Raw genomic sequence first — 27,020 nt, forward strand, 5'->3', positions numbered from 1 at the left:
ATGAGTCAGCGACAGGAAAGAGACACACTAACACAAACAGGGTTTAACACCGACACAACTGTTCTGCTGTGAGATGAGTCAGGTTGTGACATTAAAGTTCAACTTTCAGAAACAAAATTAGCCCATGTGTGAGTGCACGAGAGAGCTAATAGAGTGCTGAGATTTATCCGCTCAGGGGTTGGTCAGAGATTTGGGTCGAAGTTTCCATTGAACACTGGCAGCCCTGATACTGAACTCTGTCAGAAAAGCAGCAACATGCAGGAAAATGTGCTGCTAATGTCACACTCGGAGGAGACCAGTTAGTGTGTGTATGTGTAGAATATCGACATACTGTACATGCTTTACTCAAACTTTACGTAATAGAGTCTCTTTCCTCTGAATAAACAGCTGAAGCTTTAACGCCGCACTCTCAGGATCTGGTTAAATGGTAGTCGTGTGAAACAGTGACTCACTCACAGCTGTTTTTTCTCTTCGAGACAGAAATACCTCTTCTTTGTTTCTGCGCTGCCTTGAACAGATTGTTAAGCTTACTTTTCCGTGCCGGGATTTTAGCCTGTATGTCAGGATGTATAGAAGATAATCCCATCTATATGTACAATAAAGTATAACACAATGGCACAACAGGTCACTGTTAGTGCGCCATGTTGCATTCACTCATACAGAAGATGTAAAAAGCAATATTTAAAAGCTTCTTGGTGTGTCGTGCATTAACTTATTGAGTCTGCTGAGTGCATACTTTTACATTCTAATGATCCATAGGATTTTCATTAGACTCTGTTACTCCCATTGTCTGCACACAGCTTCTTATCAGTGACTGTGTTACTAATGGAAATCTGACAGGAAATGGCACAGAGGTCAAAGTCTGAGGCAAAAGAACAAGCTGAAAGGCAGATTTGAAGCATTATTGCTTTGCTTTGTTTTTTTAGTTTTTTCTCTTTTTGTCTGTATTTCACACTTACTCTTTGAAAAGTACAACATATGATACCATTTCTCTCGAGAGTTTCTGTTCTGCTGACTCTAGCCCACTCATAGAACCAATACTATTAGCATTTTAGGATTTATGTCAAATCAAAGACTATCTTTAAGTGCAGTTACAATAGATTTGCCTATTATTGTACTAGTTCTACCATTGTCCTGTTCTTCCTGTCTCATTCTCTCCTTTAGCTACTTCTCTCATTGGCTATCCAGCATAGAAGGCAGGGTGATTAGACAATCATTAGATCCAATAAAACGTAGCTGGTTAACACTTGGTTAACGTTTGACCAGACAGGATGGAGCTGCTCAGATCTCTCTGAAGTCTGAGGAGTGACTCACTTGATCTCTCCTGCGAGGTAAGTCTCTGCACACTTCTGTCCTATACTTTCTGATATATTCTGTATTTTTACATTGATTTTTGGCTGGGAATAGGACACTAACTGGATATCCTCTGGGGTTTTACTTGGTTGAGCTCACTATGTGGAATACTTTCAGTGACTTGGAAATGTACTGTGATCTTGACGTGACTTTGGCAGGGCCTTGGTACAGAGTGACGGCATACCAACCTTTTTATGTTTCATGGCTTCCTGTGTTGCTGTCAGAGTCTAGTTTTGGCTGGAATACAACCTAAACAAGACACTCAACATTGGGAAATAGCCACAAAAAAATATAACGAAGATAGGTCATCCAGTGATTGGGTCAAAAAGGAGACAGGAAGGGCCTGCAACACCCAAATCAAAGTGATCATGGTGTGATCATTATTGCCCCTTTTTCATGAATTCTTTGTTGGATACATTACAATTATCTAATAATTACATTAGACAATTCAATTTACCATAACTTTTCCTAGACTGTAAGTTAGTTTAAACAACTGTACATATATATACTGTACAATATTGATATTGTTAGTAAAATAGAGGGCAGTTAGAATAAATTACCCCGAACATTGAGTGGAAATAAATGAAGTTTGACAAAGATTTGGGCAAATTTAAGTTGAACTTGTCTTGTTCCAATAAAGATTTATAGCTGGGCGTTGTCATTAAAGTGTGCCCTGCTACAAAGAGGTCGTTAGCCATGACTCAATGTCACCTTCACTTTTCTGACGGCTGACTTTAACCTTCATACTGATTCTTAACCTCTCTCTTTAACAGGTTCATTTACAACCACATTTTCATTGTTTTATCTTTTCAGATGTTACTCATCTTGGACAGTTTTATTTTCATTTTCTGTTGTTGTCCAAGCAGTGTCATGGTTATGTTGATTCAAACTGAACTATAAATATGTTTTGCTGTCATATAAATACAACATTGAGTTTATAATGTCCGTCCAAGACTTTTTGAAACTTCTGTTATTGAACAGCTCCAAGTCTGAAGTGTAAGACATAAAAATATCAATAAATGTTTAGTGCACCATTTTTGGGGGAACGAGAAGTTGTCTAGATGTCGCTCTTGTGTACCTACAAACCTTCCATATTAAGTTATTTCTTCCTCTTGTGTAAGCAACAGGGTTACACACTTTGACGTTTGGGTAGATATGCCCCACTGACACCCTCTGTGAAAAAGCGTAGCAGTGTGTGAGCTTTCGATTTCTCTGGTAGGTACTTTACCTGCTTGTGTAGTTGGAGCCACACACAGAAGGACTTTAAGGTCCCTTTTAGTGCAAAGCAGAAGGAAGAGATTAATAGCAGATACATGAGTGGAAACTCAAGGACAAAAATAATGTCTGTATGAAGCAATAGAATATGAAGGTTTAATTGTTTCCATTTGGACTGAGTAAATTAACAGCAGAGGAAGGTGAAAACAATGTTCTGTGTTATGTAAATGTGTGACTTAAATCTTCCTCGTCATGTGTCTGTCTCCTTCTGCTCTCTTCTTTGCCATCTTTCTTACCCTTATGCCCCATATCTCTCCACCTCTTTCTCTTTCCTTCCCAGACGGTGATCATGACTTCCATGGTGCGTCTGTTGTTGCTCCCACTCCTGCTCAGCATTGTGAGTACATAACACTTCCAACTGCTGCTTCTGTCCATCGATACATATTCATAGTAAATGCTCAAATGCCCAAACCTGTTAAAAGGGTTTTTTAGTCAGTGTGGATTAATGCTTCAATTTATTCATGTACTTTATGTAATATGGTAATTCATGAAACAGTTTTGTTGGTGAATATTTCAGTTACTGTCAGCAGGGTTAAAGTGTGCAGAGAAACCATCAGTAACTTATTTTAAAAAACCTAAAGGAAGCGTAAAGTTAGCATTTGTCCTCTTTCTGTAGACTTTGGTCTCCTTCCTCACAGTGGATACAAGTACGGTCTATCCCAATCTGTCGTCTCTTTTTGGTTCAATAAATAACTGAGCAGTAAAAACCTGCCCCCAATGTTTGACTACATTCAGTTACAGTAACAAGGCTGAAGCAAAAAAGGGCAAAAGCATGTGTGAGTGTGACAGATTCAATGTGAGCTCAATGACCTTGGACCTCTCCCTGTGCGCTCTAATAGGCTGCTGGGACAGATCTGGAGAATAAGAAAGGCCCATTTGAGAACACAGAACTGGATGTGCCAGAAGGGACTCCAGTGCCTTACGCCATCCACCAGGTATTAAAAATTAACAGAGTAAATTACCTCCAGTAATTTATTCTCATAAGACTGTACTTTTTCTGTATCGGTTGTTGTTTGTTTTCATAAGTCTCTAGAGTTTTTTCTTATCAACACATGTTTCACTCTGTAGTTTAAGTCGACCAATCCAAGTGTAAATAACTACCGGCTGAGTGGAGAAGGCAGGGAAGACATTAAAATTTCAAAGGATGGGTGGCTGTTTCTGGACAGGCCTCTGGACTGGTCTCGAGATAATCATTACATACTAATGGTAAATTGTTTCTCTCTTGTCTTAAAAATACCTTTATAATAGTAATGATGATGCACTGTTTACAAAAAAAAGCTGACTTCTGTGTGTGATCATATTCAGGTGGAGGCACTGGCAGATGATGAAGTTGTGGGAGACCCAATTGACTTAACAATTAATGTGTTGGACGTCAACAACAATGCTCCGTACTTCAACCAGAGCGCCTACACAGCCATGGTTAGAGAACACAGTCGGGAAGGTATGTGTGTTACAAATATTTAATTAAAGCAGAGGAAGCGCCTGAAACACAGACAACACGATTTAACAAAAAGCATTGCTTCAGAGGTTGGGAACAGATTCAATTGTCAGGTTAAAGTCTATGAAATGTTTTTAACTTTTTTTCGTTTAAACATATTTTGCAAAAATGTTCAACCTGAACAACAGAGTCTTGGACGTGGGTGGCCTGACCATGAAATGACCTTTATAAAACCATAAAAACATAAACAACATCTCAGCTTAATCCTAATCATACAGTATATTGCAGAACTTAGTACTGAAATGTGTTCATTCAGTTAAAGCTTTTTAAGACATTTGTAGTGAATACAAATCATGTGCCAACATACATGAATACTTTCCCTTTTAGGAAATATATATTTAAAGAGCATATTGCAGGTTATGTTTTTTTTTGTAAATTAACACTTCACATTGTCTAATAAGGGCTGTAGAATAAGCACATTATTTTGTGTTTTGAATGCTAAAAAATCTCCCTAAAGCTGTTTTGCTTTTGGATAATAAAAGATGCAGGATCTGTGTACACCTTTGTGTTTAAAAATAATTCCTAGCATACATACTGTATGTAAGGAGAAGCAGCAAAACTACCTATGAACTATGTAAAATGAATTATCCTTCCTTAATTTGAAACTCTGACATGTCACTGAGGTTAGACTTTAACATTGGTATTGTCTGTTTTATCCAGGTGTTGCATTTACCAGGGTGTTTGCATTGGACCGGGATGATCCTGAGACACCCAACGCCCATCTAAAATACAGCCTGGTCAGCCAGATCCCAAGCAAACACAATACACTAATGTTCCAGATCGACTCAGACACTGGAGAGATCTCCACCACTGAACAAGGTGATAGCACACATATCTGTGCATAGACATCAACAAACAGAAAAAGGTGCACTGTCTGCTGGGAAAGTCTGTAGCTTTCCATATCTGCTTGTAATCTGACTATATAGTGCCACTGCAAATCCAGATTACACAGCTCATCTTCTGTGCTCAAGATTAACACTGATTGGAGGCAGATTGCCTAAATGTGTCGCGTGCTGTTGGTCACAGCTTATGCTGAGTGTGCATGCATGTGAAAGAGACTGAACATGCCTCTTTACATCTGTGAGAAAATGCTTGATCACATTTTCCCCGACAGAAAACTCCATTGAACTAGTTCATAACATGTTTTAATGTGTGAAAACGTGTATGTGTGTTTTTCAACAGGTGAAGCAACCCTTAAAGCCAGAGAAGTCATCCATTATGGCAGAGGAGAAGATAGGAGTATTGACACTCTGAAGACAAAGTTTGAAGAATACTGTCCAGTGCAGAAGGTCCCCTTTGAAAACAATCCCTTCTTCACCTGTGTGGAGAGAGCAGGTTTGTGTCCACATGTGAAAGCTGCAATGAGGATTTTGTTTTGATAAGTAAGTCTGATCCTTCATCAAAGTGATAAGTACCATCAATAAATCGCACCTTTAAAGAACAGACGCCACTGCGTGCTTCCAGATAGCATATTAAAAAAGGCCAACAAAAAGAGAGCAACAGGTAAAAAAAAGGTACTGACATAAAAGAAGACATGGACAGATCAAATAAAGGCAAGTCTAATCTAGAGCTCGACTGATAATATTGGCAGATATGAACATATTCAGTGACTCAGTTATCGACTCATTTTATCGCAGACATGCGACAATATTACGAGATTTATTCACCAGTCATTTGATTTGAGTTTCATTGTATTACACTAAGATAAGATAAGATAAGATAAGATAATAGCAGTTCTCTGTCCCCAGCAGAGTGTGGTATATTGATTAAAGCAAGAACTTGGCACGTACATGTGCAGTTACTATTCAGTTTGAGTGACAGTTTGATCTTTTCTTCATTAAATACCTCGTCAAGTGTTTGACAACTGCATTTAAGGGATCGATGCAATAAATGCGTACGATAGATCTGAGAAAGATATCTGCCGATATATCAGTATCACATTTTTTCCCCTCGCAAATATATCAGTACCAGTAAACACATAGAGGCGAGCTTAAACGTCATCTGAAATCATTGCACTAATTGATCAGAGAGAAAAATGTCATGCATCGTAATCACACTAGAAAACAAAACAACAGATACATCTTAAAGCTCCAAAGTACATCAAGCTTGGTTGAGAAGACTTGGTTGTGCACAGTGTAGAGCACCTTTACACAGGATGCAGCAGAGTTAGCCTGTGCGTCCTGATGAACTGGTGTTTTGTGTAAAAATATATCTGAGTATTTCAGGATCTGTTAGTTCTGTAGACTTTACACTTTACTGACAACCTGATCTGCTGAAGTCTAAGGAGGTTTTAGGACAAATATTTTACATTTCCTCATTTGGACCCATCTGTCTTTAAGATCCTGACATGTTTATATTCTTTGGTCTTCTGTGATTGTAGTTTTCTGAAGAAACTTTGTTTTGACCATGTATCATTTATATCTCTGCAGAGCGTTTGATGTAAGACCGTTGTTTAAGCTTTTTGCAGAACATTTCTTTGAGTTGCAGTGTGTTTCAGATACTTTCACCGGCTTTTTAAATGAACACTGTTTCTTAATTTGCTGCACGTTTTTTCCTGATGTATGTCGTTTCTGCTGTTGCAGGTGGTATTTTGTTTTTACAAATATTTCTAAAGTCAAAGCAACAAGTAATTCAAGCCTTTTGATTTGTGTTGCTTAAAGCTTGAGAAGCTTGATCTTGTGATGACACAGAGCGAGGGATAGTGTCAGTGTAGATAAACACACAGTTTAATCACTGTCAGCGATTAGTGCTGCTTGGGTTGATGAGTTCAAGAATGGAGAGCAGCTAAGCGATCACTGATTTGAAGACCCTGTCCATGTGACATAGTTTTTAACAAAAAAAGATTTTGTGTTTATAATATCCCAGAACTTGTTCTTATTGTTACTCTTTCATGACTCAACATCTCTGGTTTTAGAATTGAGAAGGAGGAATGTGGACCCCATGGAGGACCCAGACTACACCCTGATAGTGCGCGTGGAAGATTTGGGGGGAGAGTCGGAGACGGCGCTGAGTGGAAACACCAGGGTGCACATTGTTGTGCAGCAAAATCTGTGGGTCAATCCTGGAGCTATAATTGTGCAAGAAAACTTAGATGAATCTTATCCTCGAATCATCACGAAGGTGTGGAGGGATTCACATGCTGCATAAATGTCAAGTACAAACATTCACTACACCTGCTCTTTATCTGACGCCCCTCTCTGATCTTTTTATTCTTGTTTTCAATCCAGGTCGAGTCTAATGAGGCAGACGCCATCTACAGATTAGTTCAGAAAGAACGAGAGCTGCAATTCCCATTCAAGATCTCAGAAAACGGAGAGATATTTCTGACAGACATGCTGGACAGAGAAGAAAAGGCCATGGTACATGAAACCAGCCTAATCGATTATCCCCTCTTAGCTTAAGTGAAAATAACATTCTTGGTCTTGTGTTTCAGTACATCCTGGTAGTTCTGGCTGTGGATCACACTGGTAAAGAGGTGGATCCACCCATGGAGATTCAGGTCTTAGTAAAAGATGTGAACGACAACAAACCAGTGTGTGAAAAAGAGTTGAGTGTCTTTGAGGTGCAGGAGGGAGAGCCAGTAGGTAAGTTGTGTGTGTGTGTGTGTGTGTGTGTGTGTGAGAGAGAGAGATTATTACATAAGCCATTCAAGACACCAAGGGTGATACATGTTCCCTCCTTCAGCCAATGGCAAAACACACATTTTCAAGAGGTTTAGACGAAAAAGTGACCAGAACCATAAAAGAATCGCCATCAGACGGTTAAATATAAGTAAAAATAGCAACACAGCAGTGTAGACATTTTCTGTCACGAGTTAAAGCACTGCATATAAAATCTGCAAGGCAGCACAAAGTTGCGGAACACATCTTTAAAATTCAGCTTAATAAATTGAAAGTAGCCTGAAATTATAGTAAATATAGCTTAAAAAAACATGATAATATAAGGCAAACCTTTAGCTCCTAAAAAAGTCTACCTTAGAGGAATTCCTTATACCTCGTAAAAGAAAACCCCAAAACAGATAAACAGCTCTAAACACAAGAACAATCATTTATAGCTTTCATTCTTAACTTGGTGTCCTTGTGGTCTCAGGTAGCCTGGTCGGTACACTAGAGGCCCATGATGACGACGAACCCGGGACATTAAACTCACAGCTGACTTACACCATCCTGTCCGTAATTCCTTCAACTCAATACGACGCCTTCTCGATCGACGCTGCGTCTGGAAGGATTCAGTTGTTACGCGAGCTGCAGAGAAGGGACCATCAGATGTTTGACCTCAATGTCCAAGTGAATGATGCAGGTAACACACATCCTGTAGGAAGTATCACACCTGTAAATACAGGTACGTTTTCAGTTCCCAATTAAGTACCTGTGATATTTGTTTCACAGAATTCAGCGAAGAGTGTAAGGTTGTCATCAAGGTCATTGATGTTAACAATGAGCTGCCTGTGTTTGAGAAGAATGATGTGAGTATGTGAGCAATTGTTTGTCTTGTTTATCTCCCATGCTGTCTGGCTGATTTTCTCCATGATTTGTGTGTGTGTGTGTGTGTGTGTGTGTGTGTGTGTGTGTGTGTGTGTGTGTGTGTGTGTGTGTGTGGGGTGTGTGTGTGTGTGTGTGTGTGTGTGTGTGTGTGTACAGTACGGCACTCACACTCTGCCTGAGAATACTGATGTTGGACACACAGTGATGACCATCAGTGCATCAGACAGTGATGATCCAGACAGTGGCAGCTCCACCATTGTGTTCAACATCTCTGAAGGCGACGATGACAACGCTTTTACTGTGGAAACAGATGGAAAAGGTGTCGGCCATCTTGTCATTGTTAAGGTATGGTATAAATGTACTCAACATTGACACATTCGCTCACACAGATGATTGTCATAAAACACAATGATTATGGTCTAATATATGATCTTATAAGATGCTGTTGAATTGTTGCCTGACTGACAGGCGGCCGCAGTGAAGCTGTTTGTCAGGAGGCTTAAGACACACCTCATCTCCAGCTCTTAGGTTGTTTTTTAGACTCTGCAACCAACAAAAAGTTGTCATCTTTTCTTGATAAATGCCTCCTATCCATTATCAAAAATGTTCAAGGGTGAAAACTCTGAAGCTGCTGGTTCTGATTTCTTACTATTTTTATTGTAAAATAATAAAGATGCCTGTATTACTGCCTCTGTGACTTTGAATTAAAACCTCCAAGATATTTAACAGAATCATGATTGTGTAGTGATCTTCATAGGACCTTCAACACATTGTTTGCCTCTCCTTCTGTCTCTAACCGGCCGGCTTGTTTCCCTGCAGCCTTTGGACTTCGAGGCCTCTCCCATCCTCAATCTTCGGATTGATGCTCGTAACCCGGAGCCGCTGATGAAAGGTCTGGAATATGGTGCTAACTCCACAGCCTTCGTCACAGTGTCTCTCACAGACGTAGATGAGGCTCCAGAGTTCAGCATGGACATCCTGGATGTGACTGTGCCTGAAAACACCACCAAGGGCTCAGTGCTGCTCACTGTGGAGGCCAATGATCCAGAGGGCAAAGATATTGGGTAAATATGCTCCTTTTTTTCCTTCTTTGAAATGGACTCAATTGTCTGTGTTTATGTATTCTCAACATATTAAAAGAGAAAATAAAAGGTATAAAAAAAGAGTATGAGATATTAGAATTGATTATAGTTCTTATAGTTCTATAGTTCTTATAATTAGTATAATACGGCAGATAGATCCAAGGCCACATGTATTCATGAGATGTGACAAAGAAGCAACAGCCATAGTGCCTAAAAATATAATTCTGAAATGATCGTACATGCCCCTCCAATGACAGCTGTACTATTTGTTATATAATATCAACAAGCCAATCTCTTCAAGTCAGCTTCCTTTTTGTTCAGGTCCCCCATCATGCTCATTTCTTTTGATTTATAAAGAACAGTAAATTGGACTAACTCGCCTGACTAAAGCTGGTTCTTTCTCTTCTTTTATCCATTTATTTTATCTATTCAACAATTTATCTGAAGTAACTTTACGTTTAACATTTAAAAACTCTTCATAAAAAAGGCAAACAACTGTTACATGTGTTGCCATCATTGTCAGAATGTATTCAATAAAATTAGTAGTATATACGTAAACAAAGTTGCTGCTGTCTGCTTCTTCAGGTTGATCCATCACTGACTGCACTCTGTTAAGATGTGAGTCTTTGTGTTGATCTTTTATCTAGATGCCACCTGCACATTCAAAAATATACAAGAAAACCCTCCTATTACAACACAACAACACTGACATTAAGTCGTTCTGTTAAAGAACAAACTGAACACAAACACACACGTGGCTGTCATATCTGAAGGACTCTTCAGCTCAGTACTGGCTTCATCTGTTACATTAATAGTTCCCTTTGGCAGCTGGTTTGGAGCTTCATGTTAGGACTTTCATCACGTGTACCTAAAAGAGACTATGGATTTGTTTTGACTGCCAGTATATATCCTGGGCCCCAGTTCAGAGGCTGGTGTTTCATGAATGATTTCTGCTGCCTGCCTTCCAATATTTGTGTTGTATTTTGTGTGTGTGTGTCTTTGTGTGGTGCAGTTTTAAGTTGGATGGTGACACTCTGGGCTGGCTGGAGATCGATGCTGCCACGGGACAGATCAAGACCAAAGACAAGCTGGACAGAGAATCCCAGGAGTCCTTCGATGTCACTGTCACTGCATATGAGAAGGGTGAGACATTAAACTCACTTCACAGCTTTTAAACACTTTGTCATTGCAGTTGCAAGAGTTTTAAAGGTTTCATATTTGTTCTATTATTTCAGCCGTTGTTAAAAAGTAATCAATAATCAAGGTCAAACTTTTCAAACAGAATTTGATTACTTGTGACCTTTAATTGGTCCATCGCTCATGTCATACAACAAAGTTATGTTAAATCAATGGCCCTTTTTTATGTTCATGCCTTCTGATTTCTCTTCATCCACAGAGAACCCAGAAATGTCATCTGAGTGCATCCTGTCTGTGAGGCTGCTGGATGTGAACGACAATATCCCCAAGCTGATGGAGAGTAATGCCTTCATCTGTATGCAGAAACCTGAACCTGTCATCATCAGAGCTCAGGACGCAGACAGTGCCCCCTTCTCAGAGCCCTTCACCTTCACCCTGGGTAGTGGCAAGAGATCTCCCAACTGGGATCTGAAAATTGTGGATGGTACGCTAACACGATGAAGTGATATAACTGGTATCAAACTGAAAGTTTTACACTCGTATATACAGATTCTAACACCCCTCCTGTTTCTTTGTGTTTGTTTTGAAGGTTCAACAGCTAAACTGTCCCTGATTAAAAAATCAACCGAGGAGAAAACCTTCAGACTTCCCATTAACATCAGAGACAATGCAGGCATGGGAGTGACACAGACGCTTGAAGGTTTGTTCTTCAATAGAAACTTATAGGCTGCATCTGTTTACTTAACTGTTGCCCTTAAAAAATCTAAAACAACTGATATTATTCTGTCTGTGCAGCTACAGACAAATATTGTTTATTCCTTTGTGTCATAAACATCAATAGTTTTCCATTTAAACCTATTACCATGTACACAGTCACTTTACTCATATTTTAGGGGCCAACCCCATTCCATTTGCCGCCTTGCTGGTCTTAGTACTCACTCATCCTAAATGTGTGTTGATCAATTATTCAGGCTTTTAAATTCCATTTTGTCGATTCTTCAAAATAGATTAATCTTTAGTCAAACATAGACATTTGAAGTATTGTTGCACAGAAGTAGCGGTATGTTTAGAGGGTGTTGTTTTATTTTAAACAGATTTTTAACAGGGTGAGTAGCAGAACAATTTAAACCATTAGTCTCAGTGGGTGTTCCTGCTAACTTGCTGCTGTCACATACAGTGAGGTAAAGAGGTCAAACACATTTACTAAAGTATTAAACACATGAAATTGTCTTTTATAGCTATTTGAATCCAAAAGGTTGATATTTTCGATATTTTAAACATTCTAACTAGACATAAAATAGACATCTCTCAACTTTCCACATGTACACACAACAGTGAATAATCACTGAATAATTTACTCTTTAGTCAGTATGTTACATTTGCTCAGAAATATCCAGAGTAGTGCCCAAACCCTTAAGAAAGTATCTTGCTGACCCTAAACCATAAGTGTTATCTATTGTGTTGAAAAAGACAACATTCCCTACTGCTATTGGTCAATATACTCTGGTCTATTCACACTTTTTTTTTTTTGGCAAGAGCTACTCACTGTTTTGTTTGCAAAGAGGAGGTCTATAAGGATTTGTACTTTGTTCTTTAGATTAGGACTGGTTGGTTATAAACACAGAATAGACACTGTGACTCTTTTTTGTATATCACATGGGATACTGTTTTCCTGACAGGATTTTTGGAAAAATTGAAAACAAAATTAGAATAACAAGAGATATTTAAAGAGTCAGAGCACAGAACAGTTTCTATCTATACGTTTACATAGATAGTTGAAGATGTACTGTCACATTGTTGGTTTGTTTCTTTTCATAACATACATGTGTGTTTGCTCTTGATCCACTCCTTTTTAGTGAAAGTGTGTAACTGCACAGAGTTGGGCTACTGCTACATGGCACCATTATCAATGAACGGCACGTTAGGAATGGGACCCACCATCGGCATCATAGTCGGAACTCTGGGATTTTGCTGTACGTGCTGAGCGACTTTTTTCACCTGTTTGGTAAAATTCTGCTTATATTCTCTTGTTTAATTGACCTATTTGTGTTGTCTTGTTGCAGTGATCGCCTTCATTGTAGTGATCAGAAACATTAAAAAAGGCAAGAAGAAGGCTGGGACTGTCTGTGATGATGAGAGGAGCCCCATGACGTAGAGACAATGCCCAAATACACACACATTTGTACTTCCTTACATGAGAAGATCACATCCATATACCTAAAACCAAGTTTGTTTTTCTAGTTCAATGTTTTCTTTTTTTTTTCTTTTTTTTTTTAGACCGTGACTCTGGATTATTAACTACTCTTTTTTTTTTGTTCAAAATTCATTTAAAATAAACACATACTTAAAAATAAGTTAATAAACACAACATTACTAAGACTGAAACAGAAGTCAGGAATTTAATTGATCTCAAGGTGTAAAGATTGGGTTCAGTCTAACAATGATAGATGCACACACACCTACACACACACACACACGCACACACACACACGCACACACACATTTACTCTAACCTATTTTATTATATGTACAAAAAAGAGTGGACCTTTATTAATAAGTGCAGTGCTAAATGAATCTATGGAGGCCCAATGCGAATCATACATTTATGAAGCTTGATTGTAATTTATTTTACTTACTCTCTCAGACACAGGTGGTTTCATTAGCAGTTTCATCTTCACGTTAAGCAATTTGTTTAAAGTTTTATGTTTTGCTTTTTGGGCCTGCAGCTCGTTGGTTATTAATCTGCTAAAACCATATTGAATTTTTTGCAACAGCTGGAAATATCTTCACAGTTCTATAACATATTCAACAAAGAACATCACTGAAGTCAAAAACTGCAATAAACAACAACTACTGTGTTCTGCAATGAGCCATTTTTGCCCTGTTTCCCAATAAACAAAGGAACAAGGAAACACTTTTTGGTTTGACATCGTTATTGTGTGTGTCTGTCCACACCCTTCGCTATCGGCGGGCCATAGGGGGTCGGGCCCGCCCACATAAATGCTTGTGTGTGTGTGTGTGTGTGTGTGTGTGTGTGTGTGTTACATGTCAATGCATATCCCTCTGTTGACTGCTTTAAAATGCAATGTGAGAGATGCTTCTGGTGGGACATCTAATATGTTTTATAGTCAAGTGTGTTATGGATATTCATCATAACATTGCCTATGTGGTGTAGGCTATAGGCTACACTGTAAAAACAGAAACACATTAACTACTCAATAAAATTGAGGCAGCAAATTGCACACATCATTATTAATTACATCTAACCTTGTTAAAAAATCAGTTGCTAAAGAATAACCTGTTTAAATTGAGTAAATTAAAATAAAGCACACAAACAAATTAACCAAATCTAAACAAAAATATTAAGTAGATGTCACGGTAAATAACTGGCAGCAGAGACGCCAAAAACATATCAAACATTGTCTTGATCTGGATAAAAGATGTCAACCAGTCGAGGGATGATAGTGGCAATAATGATGCTACTTGGGCGACCTTCGTTGAACCCGCCTGCCTCCCACACCCACGATAGAGGGCTGGCGGGAAGGTCGGAGGTCGTGTCGACTGTAAAGAACTTTTATGTTACTTCAACTTATCACAGTTTACAATAGATACACTATAGATAATAAAATAACTAAATTCTGCATTTTAAAGATTTATAATATCAGTGCAACTAAGAATACAACTTCATTATTCTGTAGACTACACACAACTGCCTAAAATATGCTATATATACAAAATAGGCAATACAAACTTATAAACCATTGAAATAAAGTTAGTGTTATTTGTAAGGGCAATGTCAACATGAATGCTGCTACTGTCAAATTGAAACAACAAATAAACACTAAGGTCAGACATAGCTTAAAGTCTGCTTTAAACTATGTACAGTATGCAATAAATGCAATTCTTAAATTTATTTTAAATAACTGACCCTTACCAAACATTAAAACATCTGAGATGATAGAGACGGACTAGCTTTGTCGCTGTCAATATCGGAACATATGGGCGAATATCAACAGTTTTTGCAATAATACTGAAAATGTAGTTATTAGACACACAGATGTAATAAAGAAAGCGATTATTCATTCTAATATTACATTTTATGTCCTAGAAGTGCACTATGTAGTATGGGGAAGAGGATCTTCTTCTTCATAAATTGATTGATTTTATGTTTGAGCAAACAAAAGAAACACATTTTCTTCAGAAATATGGATCAAAACATTTAGATAAGAAAATGTGTCGTAGGTCTGTTGTCACTGCGAGCTAAGCTTCATTAGATCCATGCATTTCATATGCCCCCCAAAGACTACGGTCTGGCGACGGGTCTGTGTCTGTCTCCGAAATGGTGTCACAGGGGGGTCTGTGGCATAAGACTCAAGCATGAACACAACTTCCTCTCCACTTGCTCTCTCTACAGGTGGCTTTCTGTTCAGATTTCTGACAAATATCGTCCCTTTTTCTTTTTTTCTCTTGGTCACTGCTGGTCTGTTGCTGAGCATTCAGCCAGGCCACGCTTGTGTTGCAGAGAGTGATGTTGTGAGTCACCTCTGAGACAGCGGGAGATTGGCCGCAGATTGTCGGCACTGTTAAAAAGATAATGGAGTGATTGTGTGCTTTCATGCGACACAAAGGGGCTTCAACATGCACAAAGAAACACCCTCAGACGCATGAGTGTTGGATGTGGGGGTCACATGTGTTGCCAAGACCATGCATTCTTCAAGTCCATGTGCCGTGTTCATGAGTTTGGGTGGGTGTGTGCCTGTTTGAGATGAGTCATCAAACAACCTGTTGCACTCTCCAAGCAAAATGTAGAATAGTGTCAGAGCTGCAGCCTCATAATGACCAACTCAACAACAAGTCTATCCAGTGTTTGTGTCTGCACTCTCTCCTCGTCTGTATCCTAGCAACACGTCCCACAACAACGGACACACAGACCTAGAAAACTGTTGGTAGACATTGAAGGGTTGAGGGACAGAGGAGAAGAGGCTGAAGAAAGACAAGTAAAGTAAACAGTGTGATTGATCCAACCCCCTCAGCAGATCAGGCTTTAAAATCACTACACACACTCACACACAAGGTTGTTTTTGGCAAGTGTTTATTGCCAAAAACCCTTATCCTAATATAGAAATATTAGGAGTTACCATCACAGCCAACATTGATCAGCTGATCTGTCACAGGCTTGTTTTTAAAAATGAAACCAGATGACCAAGATTTATTTTAAACATAGGTATACTTCACAAAACAAGGCAATCTGTTAGCCTGCTGTTTGCAACTTAACTCATCCAAAACACGTGTGCTGTTTTAGTGGACCTGTTTTTGACCTCAGGAGGCTCACCCTTTTTTTTTTTTTTTTTTAAGTTTGCACAGTATTATTACTACTTTACAAATCAACATACTTGAGAAAAACGAATAAAACAGAAACACAATGGCCACAAATAAACAAAAAACAAGTTTATAATGACTGCTTAAAAAAACACAACTTTTAGGATATAAACCTGTACACAAATACATACCGTAAATTTCGGACTATAAGCCGCTACTTTTTGTCGCGGTTTTTAACACTGCGGCTTTTAAAACGATGCGGCTTATTTATGGATTTTTCTTGCGGGACAATGAGCTTGTGCCGCAAAAACATTTGACTTCGTCACATCGGATCTTAATATCAGTCATTTTGCGCTTCATGCACGCACCCTCATCATGGAAAACACACGGAGAAATACATATGATGCAGCTTTCAAGTTAAAGGCGATCGACCCGGCTGTCAAAGAAGCTAACAGAGCTGCTGCACGTTAAGATGACACTGACAGCGACAACAGAGACTGAGGAAGTGAGTAATGAAGTCATTCTGAGGCAGTGAATGGATGGACTTTTTCCTGTGAAATATATTACGGTAATCTTTTTCATCAGCCGCTACAGTAGGCTTCATATTTGCGGATGTTACCAGTAGTACGTATTTCATTAAAAGTTAAAAAAATGTCTTTGTGTCACGTCTTTCTGTGTAAATAGCTCTTGTTATAGCGTGGACACCTGCGGCTTATAATCAAGTGCGGCTTATATATGTACAAATATTTTTTTTTTACCTATTTTTAGCCGGTGCGGCTTATATCCAGGTGCGCTCAATAGTCCTTAATTTACGGTATATTTTAAAGAAACAGTCAGATCGTAGTCAACAATGAGAGACTAAACATCCAGAAAGAAGGGAACAAGATAGAAAGTAAGTAACTCTACATCACTTCTCTTATTTAACTATACCTACCTTATCTACCTTATTACCAGTGTTGGGTATTCCTAAATTGCATTGTACATGTATCATTACTTTTTTCAAAATTTACATCAGACAGTTCATGTACTTTGTAAAATAGGAACTTTACAATCCAACAAAATGTGTCACTGTGGTTATAAGTGAATGTAATGATGTCAGAAAAACAAATCTTTGTATTCTCTAAACATTGGAAAATCAGAGGAGTAGTGACTGCGCCTTGTGATGTGAAACTTTACACAATATGCGTAAGCAGTAAATAAACGTCATAAGCACATCACTTCAGCCTGTTTTTATGAACTTGTCCTGGAAAAAACTCCCTCACAGCCGCGGAAATGAGGCACAAAGACAAAAGTGATTTACTGAAGTTTATTTCCAGTAAAGTTAATGTCACTTATCGACGAACACGGCAGCAATTCTGGGCGCCTACAGTTTTTCAGTGCTATGGTGATTAAAATGTGATGCGGGCCTCAAGTAAAACCAGTTCTCTTCTTACTGATAGTCTCCTTTAATTCAAAATAAGTTACAATAAGCTTGTATCCAAATTTATCCCCAAATCTTGTTGGCATACTTTTCCTGTAAAGAACTATTTAACAGGCTGCAATATTTAAAACCTAGCTACAAAAATGTGTTATTATCCGGAACCATGTAATTCACATTAACATAAATGCTATAAAGTGAGATGATGAGGCAGGATGAGTTTGTTTTCTTTAATCTAGAATTTCTTTAAAATGGGCTTGAAATGTTCCAGAATGGGAGCCAATGACAAGGGGACTGTTTTCTACTTCATTTTAATGGACTACGTTAGAACGCCACTTCAGCACTTTTTTAAGTGTTGTTTTGTGATGGATATATGAAATTTGAAATATCTTACAGATCCTGGATGAGTTGTTTAATCTTGAGTATTAAGCCCCATTTCGACTCCCAGAACTAAAATGTTCACCGACTTCTCTTGAAGGAACTAAAAGGTTCCTGTGGCGCAAAGATTGAGTTTCCACTGCTGCCTGACGTTCTGGGATGTTTATGACCAATCAGAGCCATTCAGCACTGCAAGGGCTGCATGCACTATTGTTAAAAGTCCCTACTTTACATGCCCTAACAGGGTCTTTTTTAGGGTTAAACTTCTACCTCAGAACTACATTTGTACCCTGGTAGATTTGGTGAAAAGCCATGTTCGTCAAAAAGACCAGAGTTCTGGGGGATAATTCCTCCAGTTGAAATAGACACTTTGTCCTGTTTGATACAACAGCACCATCTAGTGGTGAATCACTGACTGTCTCATGACAAAAACCTCCAAACAAGACTCTGGAATACCACACAGCTAAAATGCACCAAACAAAGTAAGCCTTTTATTCTGAATGTTATTGGATTGAGAATAAAAACGGTAAGTATTCCTGAATCAACATACTTTTAAAGTTTACTCTTGTGGGACAAAGATTCTGAATCAGGCGTCTCCTGAGTGTTGCTTTTATTGATGTGAGTTGCTTGTTGATACTGATGCGTTGATCTGTGCGCGGCACTCCACTGAAAGTTGATTAAACTTATTTAAACTTTGTATTTAGGGGTAACATCAACATCAGCTCTTTCTGGAATAATACACTAATTCCTCGCTCAAAAAGTATGTTTACATTCTCAAATGTCTTCCTGAAAAACAACACATCTTTAAATTTGAGAAACTTAAAGCTAGAACAGTTTTTAAAAAAAGAAAATAACCATGGATAGGCTACTTTAACAGCACTTATTCATTTCACATAATTCACTTCAATTACTTCAAAATTCAAAAGATTTTTATGAAGCATAATATTTTATTAGCTCTTTAAATACTTAGTCTTAAAATAAAATACTAAATGTGTTCTGCTAGCACAGAACAGTTCTCCTCCCTTTTAAGTAGTTGAAATGAAAATGTTGAACCACAAATCTTTCATTTTTGTAGTCCGGTAAGTGAGTGGTAGGAAAACCTGCAACAGCCAACGTTTCTTGCCAATTTGAGTCAACCATTACACAAACGTTCTTAACCAACCAGTGTGTTCAGTGTTTTAATAAACCATTCCATATTCAAAAGTTAACCCACATAAGTTACAATTTATACATGTGAAGATAAAGACGTGTAACATAATGCTCAAGCTGAATAAATAATCTTTAATAGTCAAACAGCTTCTTTCAACGTTTACATTCTGCTTATATATTTGGGCTTGAATACGCTTCAACACAGAGACGGGCCCTGTAACTAGCGTTGGATTGGAGAGAATCCGGAGTATGGTGTGCTTCTGCTGTCAAGGTTGCTGTTATGAGATATGAAATATGTAACCAACGAATGACCTGACAGCAAAAAAAAAAGACAAACATAAGGCAAGATCGTCTTTCCAGAGGTGTCCCTTTTTACCCCACAAAGTTTGTAAAAAAAAACAAACAAAAGGAAAGAGGTCATTTTACTCTATCACAGCTGGAACCAGATGTGATGACTGTGTTGGAAATGAGTCACTACGTTTGCTAAGAGGTTACTGACTTAAATAAATTGAGACATTTAGAGAGGAACAACAGGTAGATATCGGTCCAACTTTAGTTCAGTACAATGTAAGTCTTCAAACAGTTTTTGACATTTTGGACTGTGCAGTCGGTAAATATTTGGATAGTTAAGTTTTGCTCTGTTCTCCAGCAGTTCAGTTCTCAAATGAAAACATCATGAGCTTGTTTTCAACTTTTTTGTCGAATGACCCTTTAAAGCATAAAAGACGTTTTATATTTTCTAAATCGTTCATGTGAGGAAGTATTTATTCAAAGAAGCGAACAATAACACAAATAGATGGAATCTTTCTGTAACCAAAGTATTTTCTCCATTTTCACAACTATGCTCCTTTGAATCCTGAGATTCATCGTGGCCTCCCTCAGAATGGACATCACATCGCTTTGAGGGGTGCCGTGTAAATTTGAGAAGAATTGGTGTGCAGCTGAAAGCAGCTCAAAGTTAGCACTTCGACCTGATGCTGGAGTAAACAACATCATCCAAATATTGACAGGCTGCCGTGTAAATACAGAACAAGATGTGTCTTTGAAAAATAAGTAATATCTCATACCACGGCATGTACAAGTAAAAACAAACAGAACCATTTGTGTTGTAACATCAGCCTCTGAAATTTAGAAGCCTGGAAGGATGTATGAAAACCAAGCGGCAAAGAATAAGAGTATGGTGTATAGTACAGTATATATTTATATAAGGACAGCCCAGAGTCCATATAAAAAGGCATTGAGTAAGTGCTGCGTTCACAAAGAGCTCCTTCCTTGTAAAAAAACAAAAAAAAACCTCACCTCTTTGGAATTTCTATAACTTCATCCCTGTTCAATCTTTCAGCAGATGATAGCCTTGGATGTTTTGGCACAGTCATTTTGTAACAGCATCTAATCAGCCACGAAGAGAGGTGAGCATGACACGGTAACCAGAGGAAATCTGCAGCATACAAAACAGGCTTGAAAATGACCTCAATCCCGTTTTTAATGGCGATCTTCTCACTTCATAAAGAACCAGTTCAAGTCTTCCACTGCTCACAGATATACAAATGAGTTCTATAAATAGAGTTAAAAGAATTCATTTTGACTGCTGGACAGATTTTCTCTTGACGGCCTGTTCGTCCACAGAGTGTGCTTATGTGAACATCCATAATAGACAGACAAACATGTGTGTGAGTTTGTGTGTGTGTGTGTGTGTGTTTGTGTGTACACCTGAGTGTAACATTTGAGAATGACTTTGTTTCTCTTAGGACTGCCCCTCCTGTCTCTGTGCACCAATCACGTGAGGGTTGAACTGAGAGATGATGATAGTGATGTCATCGCGGTACATGCGAGCCAGCTCCTCGGGCAGCGACAGCATTTTTGACAACCTCTCGTGATCGACTGTGCCAAACTCGTTGTTTCCCACAGCGTGGCGCATCAGGTGAGTCGCTGAGTTCTGATCCTCGAAAGCTGAAGATGAGAGAGCCTTTCTCTCTTCCAGCAGCCCTTGCATCTGTCCCAGAGTAACCCTGTAGCCTCCGACTGTAAGGGGTTGACGCTGATGCACACCTGTCAAATACTCCCCCACGATACGAACCACTTCCTGTCTGTGGAGGGTCTCCCAGAGACCGTCTGAACCAATCACCTGCAGGAACATATAGAGGAGCATTGAGCTATACATTCTGCATTTATAACATCAGATTTTGAAAATTACTTAAAAATTCTGAGTTCATTACATAATGCTCATTACTTAATGTATATCATTTTTATACCTTATACTGCCATTGTAAATCAATTATGAAAACTGTAACTGTCATTACAACACCATCTTTGTCTGAAAAGGTTTGAAGGTTCTCATGTCAAAAGACCAGAGAAATCAAAGTCATCCGTGCAACAAGAAAAATCCCCAGCCTAGAGACTAGATGAGAGAAAAATGCTTCTGGATAATTTTCATTCCTCGCTAGATACATAACTGCATCCACGAATAGTTAAAGGAACATGGCAACAAAGTTTTATATTAATAGATTATACTTTTAAAATGTGCTGCATAAAAAGATACATTCTAAATCGTTTCAAATATCGGACGACTAATTATTCTTTGTAAATGACAACAAACAAGTCAGCGTTCTGTAAGTGATGAACCTGTGTCTCCTCTCTCACCATGAAGCGGTCCTGTGGCCTCAGCTTGTGGTACGTGATCTCAGGCTCAGCGGTCAGGTAGGGCGGCGTGTGGTAGTTTGGAGGGATGAACTTGGTGTGCTCGTTCTCATGGAGCTGATCAGGTCCGGACTCCAACACACGCTTCTGCAATTCAATACTCCACTTGAACTTCACGTCCCCAAACGCACGGAACGGCATGAGGAGGCCAAGTAACCGGTCCTGATCAGGATAAGAGAGGAGCAGGTTTTAATGGGTGCTACATGAAAACGGTTAAAAGAAGCACAGGAGCGGTCGCCCTACCTGTCGGATAACCGTCTTTCTCTCTGACGGAGGGTGTTCACCCCGTATCCGAGCCATCTCATCATCATTCTGGGCGCTGTGGTCGTTTGAGAGTGTGTGAGCAGTGAAGGAACCGTCCTCTTCCTGGACCCCCAACACCGCCCGAGCATCTCCTGAATTGGCTATGTAGCTTCAGCAACAGAAAGCAAAGAACGAGATTTAGACAGTCCATTAAAAACATTTAGTCAGAATGTTGAAGGTCGAGTGATATGCATGCGTTTATTCTGCATACAGGTCCTGTCCATCGATGTGAGCCACACAGGCCGTTGCTCCAGAAAAGGCCACTCTTAAAACCCAGTAGTGCAGGAAAGCATTGGGGTCTCCAACCTGCATGATAAAAAAATCACTGTGAGCATTACGGTTTGAATTACAGAGACCAAATGACACCTGAGCTTTGCTTCAGTCCATAAAAGTTTAAATTAGGATGCTCATATGTTTTACACAGCTGCCATGAGGATATGATGTTCAATTTGTTCCATAATAAGTGACACAGCACTCGAGCCCCTCACTCACTATGACGCAGGGGATCCTATTTCAAAAGGATCATATTGGACCTGTTCCTGATCATGAAATGGTTTTATAACTCATCACATGTAGACCAAATGGAAGCAAGTAAATCTGTTGCAACATGCCTGATACATAGTTTGTAAAGTCTCGGATGAAAATGTCAGAAGAAGCTTTTATAAGGTGATTTAGCTAAACAAGTGCCAACATGTCACATGAGATAACAGAAATTAAAGGGAAAGAATGTATATCAGATAAAAAACAAAATGTAATCCCCAAATCAGCAAATATGGACTACTGTAAGAAGGCATGAGAGAGACACTTGACACATTTATAGGTTGTTAAGAGAGTTCCCACCTGAGCCTCCAGGGAAATGTCACTGTCCAGCCTCTTAAAGGCGTTCACTAAGGCCTCGTGGGTGTCAGGAACTTCACCTGGGCTGCAAATGGAGACAAAGAACCATTAGTGGAAAAGAGAGAGAGCGAGAGAGAGAGAGAGAGAAAAAGGTCAAGACCTGGGAACAACAACTGCACTATTGACAAAACAACAGATGGGCCAGTGTGGTGTGGGTGTGTTGCCTGAAGATACAGATGAGTGTAATCAGAAAACCAGTTTCACATCCAGTTTGCAATGTTAACAAACATGTATTTTCTGACTTCACAGTTTTTAAGAGAAAGGGACAAAAACAATGATCCAGCCACAGTGCTGCAGTTCAGACTTTCTCCTGTAAGCGGCTTTCACAATCCTCACCTGGTCAGATCTATTAACTCCTGCCAGTATGTCCGCAGGCTGTTGAAGTAGAGCGTTTGAGCCTCCCTGCTGAAGTAGTCGTTGGGGTGTTTGTGCCACTGGAGGATTGGACTGAGCGCCCTGCCGGCCTCCACCGCTGCCTCCAGCTCACACAGTGTGTCGTGGGGGAGCAGAGACACAGCTATGTAGTAAAACAACCTCTCACTCAGCGCCTGGTGGAGAGGAATCAATCATACCAGGGGATCAGGATACTGGTATCATACAGATACTATTATTCAGTCTCAGAGAAGATGGTTCATATTGTATTGATAACAGATTTTCCTATCATTACACAAATGGTTTAGTCATCGTGGCTGACCCAGACAAACATTTACTGTTCAGATCTGTTATTTGTTTGTTAAATTTATTTAGGATTTATTTGTGATGTATTCTTGGCTGCTCGTTGTCTGTCTGAAACTGTGTTACTTATGTTGCTGTTTGTTTTGTCCGGGACACTCTTGAAAAAGAGATTTTTTCTTCCTGGTTAAATAAAATAAATGTGTATCTTTATGTAATTATTTCTACTCTTTGCAACTGTAGAAATAATTACAAACTAATGACAAATGAGCAGCTGGACAGACGTTGAATGTTCTCAGTAACGCACATCGTCTGACAGCGAGACGCAACAAAAAGTAAATATAACTCTTTAAATAAATCAATGACTCATCTGAGAACAGTACATGTGACACCACATTATCATGACATGTAGCATACAATAAACCGACTCAGCTTTACCTGTGCACAGGCACACCCTGCATGGCCATCAAACACACCGAGCAGCATTCCTCGTGTTTGCAGGCACGTGGCTGCACTCCGTCGGTCTTCTATAGGAGCGTTTGCTGGCAGCTGGTTACTCTCAAATCCCATCACTGATGACACGTTCTTCCCGTCAAACTCTGGCACCTGGAATTAAGACAGATACAAAAAGATGAAACGCTGAGATGCAGAGATGGTTGGAGGAGCTTGAACTGAATCCTCTGACAAACCTTGAAGCTGTACTCGTTGGCTTTCAGAATGGAGTTGACCTGCGGGGGGCTGAGGATGTAGCTGCGGAGCACCGAGGCTGTCTGGTAATTTCTCGAGTTGCTGTGGTTTTGCCATACATGAGAGGGCCGTTTCGAGGCAGATCCATGAGTCATGGGTCCTAACTGGGACTGGTGGTGTTGGCATGGTAACAGACTGGATGTGAGGACCTTGGCACAGGACAAACGCCTGAGCAGCTGAGACGTCACAGGCATGGCTGAAGGAGCACTATAGGCACACACACAGAGAACATGATGTTTACACTCCTATTTAAGAGGCGTTCATATTGAGCTCGAGGGAAAACTAGTGTTCTCTCTTTCTGCACCATTAAGCAAACGACGTGAAAGCAGAGAGACATGTGGTGAAGTTAAAACTGGGACAGGTTGAACACATCAGAGATTTAAATTAAACACTGGATGTCTAAATAACCACAAACACCAACCCGCAAAAACAAACTCTTGATTATTAACTTTCTAGTATTTGGGGATTTTTTTCGGTCAGGTAACCGTCGACTTATTTTCCACTGATTGTTTCTGTCAGCTTCATCAAAAGTTGGTTGTAAGGTTCACTTGTTACAGCTCAAATCAATTCTGTTTACTACAACAATTCTGTACTCAACGTCACCATGAAAAGGATAAAATTGTGAGACATACATTCATTCATAGTTTTAATTGTGGTGCTTTTGACTTGCACTTCCATATTCTGACAGGTGTTATTGTTCTTTTTTGAAAACTATCTATACTGTAACAGTGATGCTGGACAATAACAAAACCCCTCACTATGAGCGCAACAGTTCAACAGAACCAAAAACTACTCAACTACACAGAAAGACAGAAGAAGTTTAAAATGTTTTTTAAACGTTTTAGGTTGTTGAGCCACAATAACTGCCAACATAATGTGTGTACAGGCAAAATAAAGTGTAATCAAGCTAAATTATTAGTCCATTTATCTTTCATATCCATCCTTTCTGACATGCACAGCTGACACCTAATGATTTAACAGCAAGGGAGGCAGAGAGACAGTCACCTTTGGTTTCTTAGTCTGAGGAAAGAAATGTGTCAGCAGATGACACCAACAGAGTACATACTGGAATGACTGTCAGGTTTGGTTTGCAACACGACTCTCCTCCCCCCCACAGGTCAACAAGGCTGCATGTACCCACGCCCCCCTCCCCCAAAAATAACTTTGGGAAGAATCTCAGCCCTGACATTTAGATCTTGACTAGTGGTCTGATCATAGTGGCCCACTGAACTGGAATCTGGCTGCATATAATCTGACCTAATTGCGTGCATGGTTTTTGTATCGCTACTCCTCAGAGTGCATTCACGTAAGGAGGATGTGCAGCAGCACAGGTGAATATATATGCTAAAATGTTCAGAGGAAATATCCTGGAGTTAAACCAGCTTTAAGGGAGCAGACCATGCAAGCAAACACACACACACACACACACACACACACACACACACACACACACACACACACACACACACACACACACACACACACACACACACACACACACACACACACACACACACACACACACACACAGCATATGAGTCACACAGCCCACCGAGAGCCCGTCCCAGCTCGGAGATCTGCGGGGAAAGTTGCCTGGTCTGTTGACATCACTAGCCTCTCCTAGCCAAAAAGAAAACGCAAGGCTACAAAAGTGTAAGCTAACCTCGATCTGTTAGCGAGACTCATAAAGTATTGCAACAAAGAGCACACGCCTGATAACTGAGAAAGAGGACGACCACATACTGGCACTGTGATATGACATGAACAGATAAACGTACCGTTAAATGGATAAGGATAAGACGTGCGTCAGTCCAGCAGGCAGAGCAGCCAAATGCATGCTAATGGTAGCTTTTGGTATTTGGGTGACACCCACCGACTATCTCAAACAGGATACAGTCAGTAACACAGCAGCACAAGCTCAAAACAATGCAAACATAACTCCCTAATAATGGTCTGCAACGTTACATTCTGACTCACCTTGACGAGGAGATAAAAAGAAGTTATTGAAGTTCATAGCTGAAGACCGACCCCTCTGGTCTGTATCATTCAGGAGCGCCGCACCACAAACTTAACGATGATTGGCTGACTTCTGACAGTCCCCATGACGTCACATTAAACCCACACGCGCAGAAAGGGCCTGTGAGAAAATTCTCTCCAGTTTGAAATATGTTTTTAAATTCACGAGACAATAAAACAACAGCAACATCTCTTTTATCTGCACATTTTAAAGTCATACATATATTAACATATTTGTGTATCACTTTAAAAACAGGTTATTTTCCTGTTCAATCTTTTCAAAGCTGTTTGTACCTTCATTTGACAGTCAGGAGCATTTTTGTCATGTCTGATAGAGCACGAAATCTTTGGGGCATGACATACTTTACTATAGATCTGTTCGAACAAGCCTCTCGTTATCATACCATACGAGATTACGCTGAGATCTTCGTACACTATTCAACTATATACACATACAGGACTTGCAGAAACAAAGTATAGCCTTACAGAAAGACCAATAAATACAAATCTTTGGTTCTAAGCTAAACAACAGATTAATTGACAGGTCCATGTAGGGTGTATTGTACCGACTGAGACGTTAAAGTATGTCTTTTTGT

General features: G+C 39.5%; 2 protein-coding genes across 3 annotated transcripts; one reads left to right on the forward strand and one right to left on the reverse strand.

The window, feature by feature from the left end:
• Positions 1-1,256: 1,256 nt before the first annotated feature.
• Positions 1,257-13,741, forward strand: cdh17 (cadherin 17, LI cadherin (liver-intestine)). The gene is made up of 19 exons (XM_079343928.1): positions 1,257-1,331; positions 2,909-2,965; positions 3,468-3,563; positions 3,697-3,834; positions 3,934-4,069; positions 4,787-4,945; positions 5,309-5,461; positions 7,041-7,246; positions 7,354-7,485; positions 7,560-7,710; positions 8,216-8,425; positions 8,515-8,591; positions 8,767-8,955; positions 9,430-9,674; positions 10,705-10,835; positions 11,089-11,313; positions 11,419-11,529; positions 12,686-12,802; positions 12,893-13,741. The coding sequence occupies exons 2-19, from the start codon at positions 2,918-2,920 to the stop codon at positions 12,982-12,984; spliced, it is 2,616 nt and encodes an 871-aa protein (XP_079200054.1). The 5' UTR covers positions 1,257-1,331; positions 2,909-2,917; the 3' UTR covers positions 12,985-13,741.
• Positions 13,742-19,108: 5,367 nt separating this feature from the next.
• pdp1 (pyruvate dehydrogenase phosphatase catalytic subunit 1) lies at positions 19,109-26,511 on the reverse strand. 2 transcript variants are annotated; one of them, XM_079342992.1, is made up of 9 exons: positions 26,386-26,511; positions 24,351-24,615; positions 24,100-24,267; positions 23,326-23,537; positions 22,933-23,014; positions 22,304-22,398; positions 22,033-22,201; positions 21,733-21,951; positions 19,109-21,217 (listed from the first exon to the last, which is right to left on the reverse strand). In XM_079342992.1, the coding sequence occupies exons 2-9, from the start codon at positions 24,600-24,602 to the stop codon at positions 20,837-20,839; spliced, it is 1,578 nt and encodes a 525-aa protein (XP_079199118.1). In that variant the 5' UTR covers positions 24,603-24,615; positions 26,386-26,511; the 3' UTR covers positions 19,109-20,836. The 2 variants fall into 2 exon arrangements, with proteins under 2 accessions (XP_079199118.1, XP_079199119.1); XM_079342993.1 differs by lacking the exon at positions 26,386-26,511 and adding an exon at positions 26,187-26,329.
• Between the last annotated feature and the right edge of the window lie 509 nt (positions 26,512-27,020).

Source organism: Symphodus melops (assembly GCF_947650265.1).
Source record: "Symphodus melops genome assembly, chromosome: 5".
In the NCBI taxonomy this organism is placed as follows: domain Eukaryota; kingdom Metazoa; phylum Chordata; class Actinopteri; order Labriformes; family Labridae; genus Symphodus; species Symphodus melops.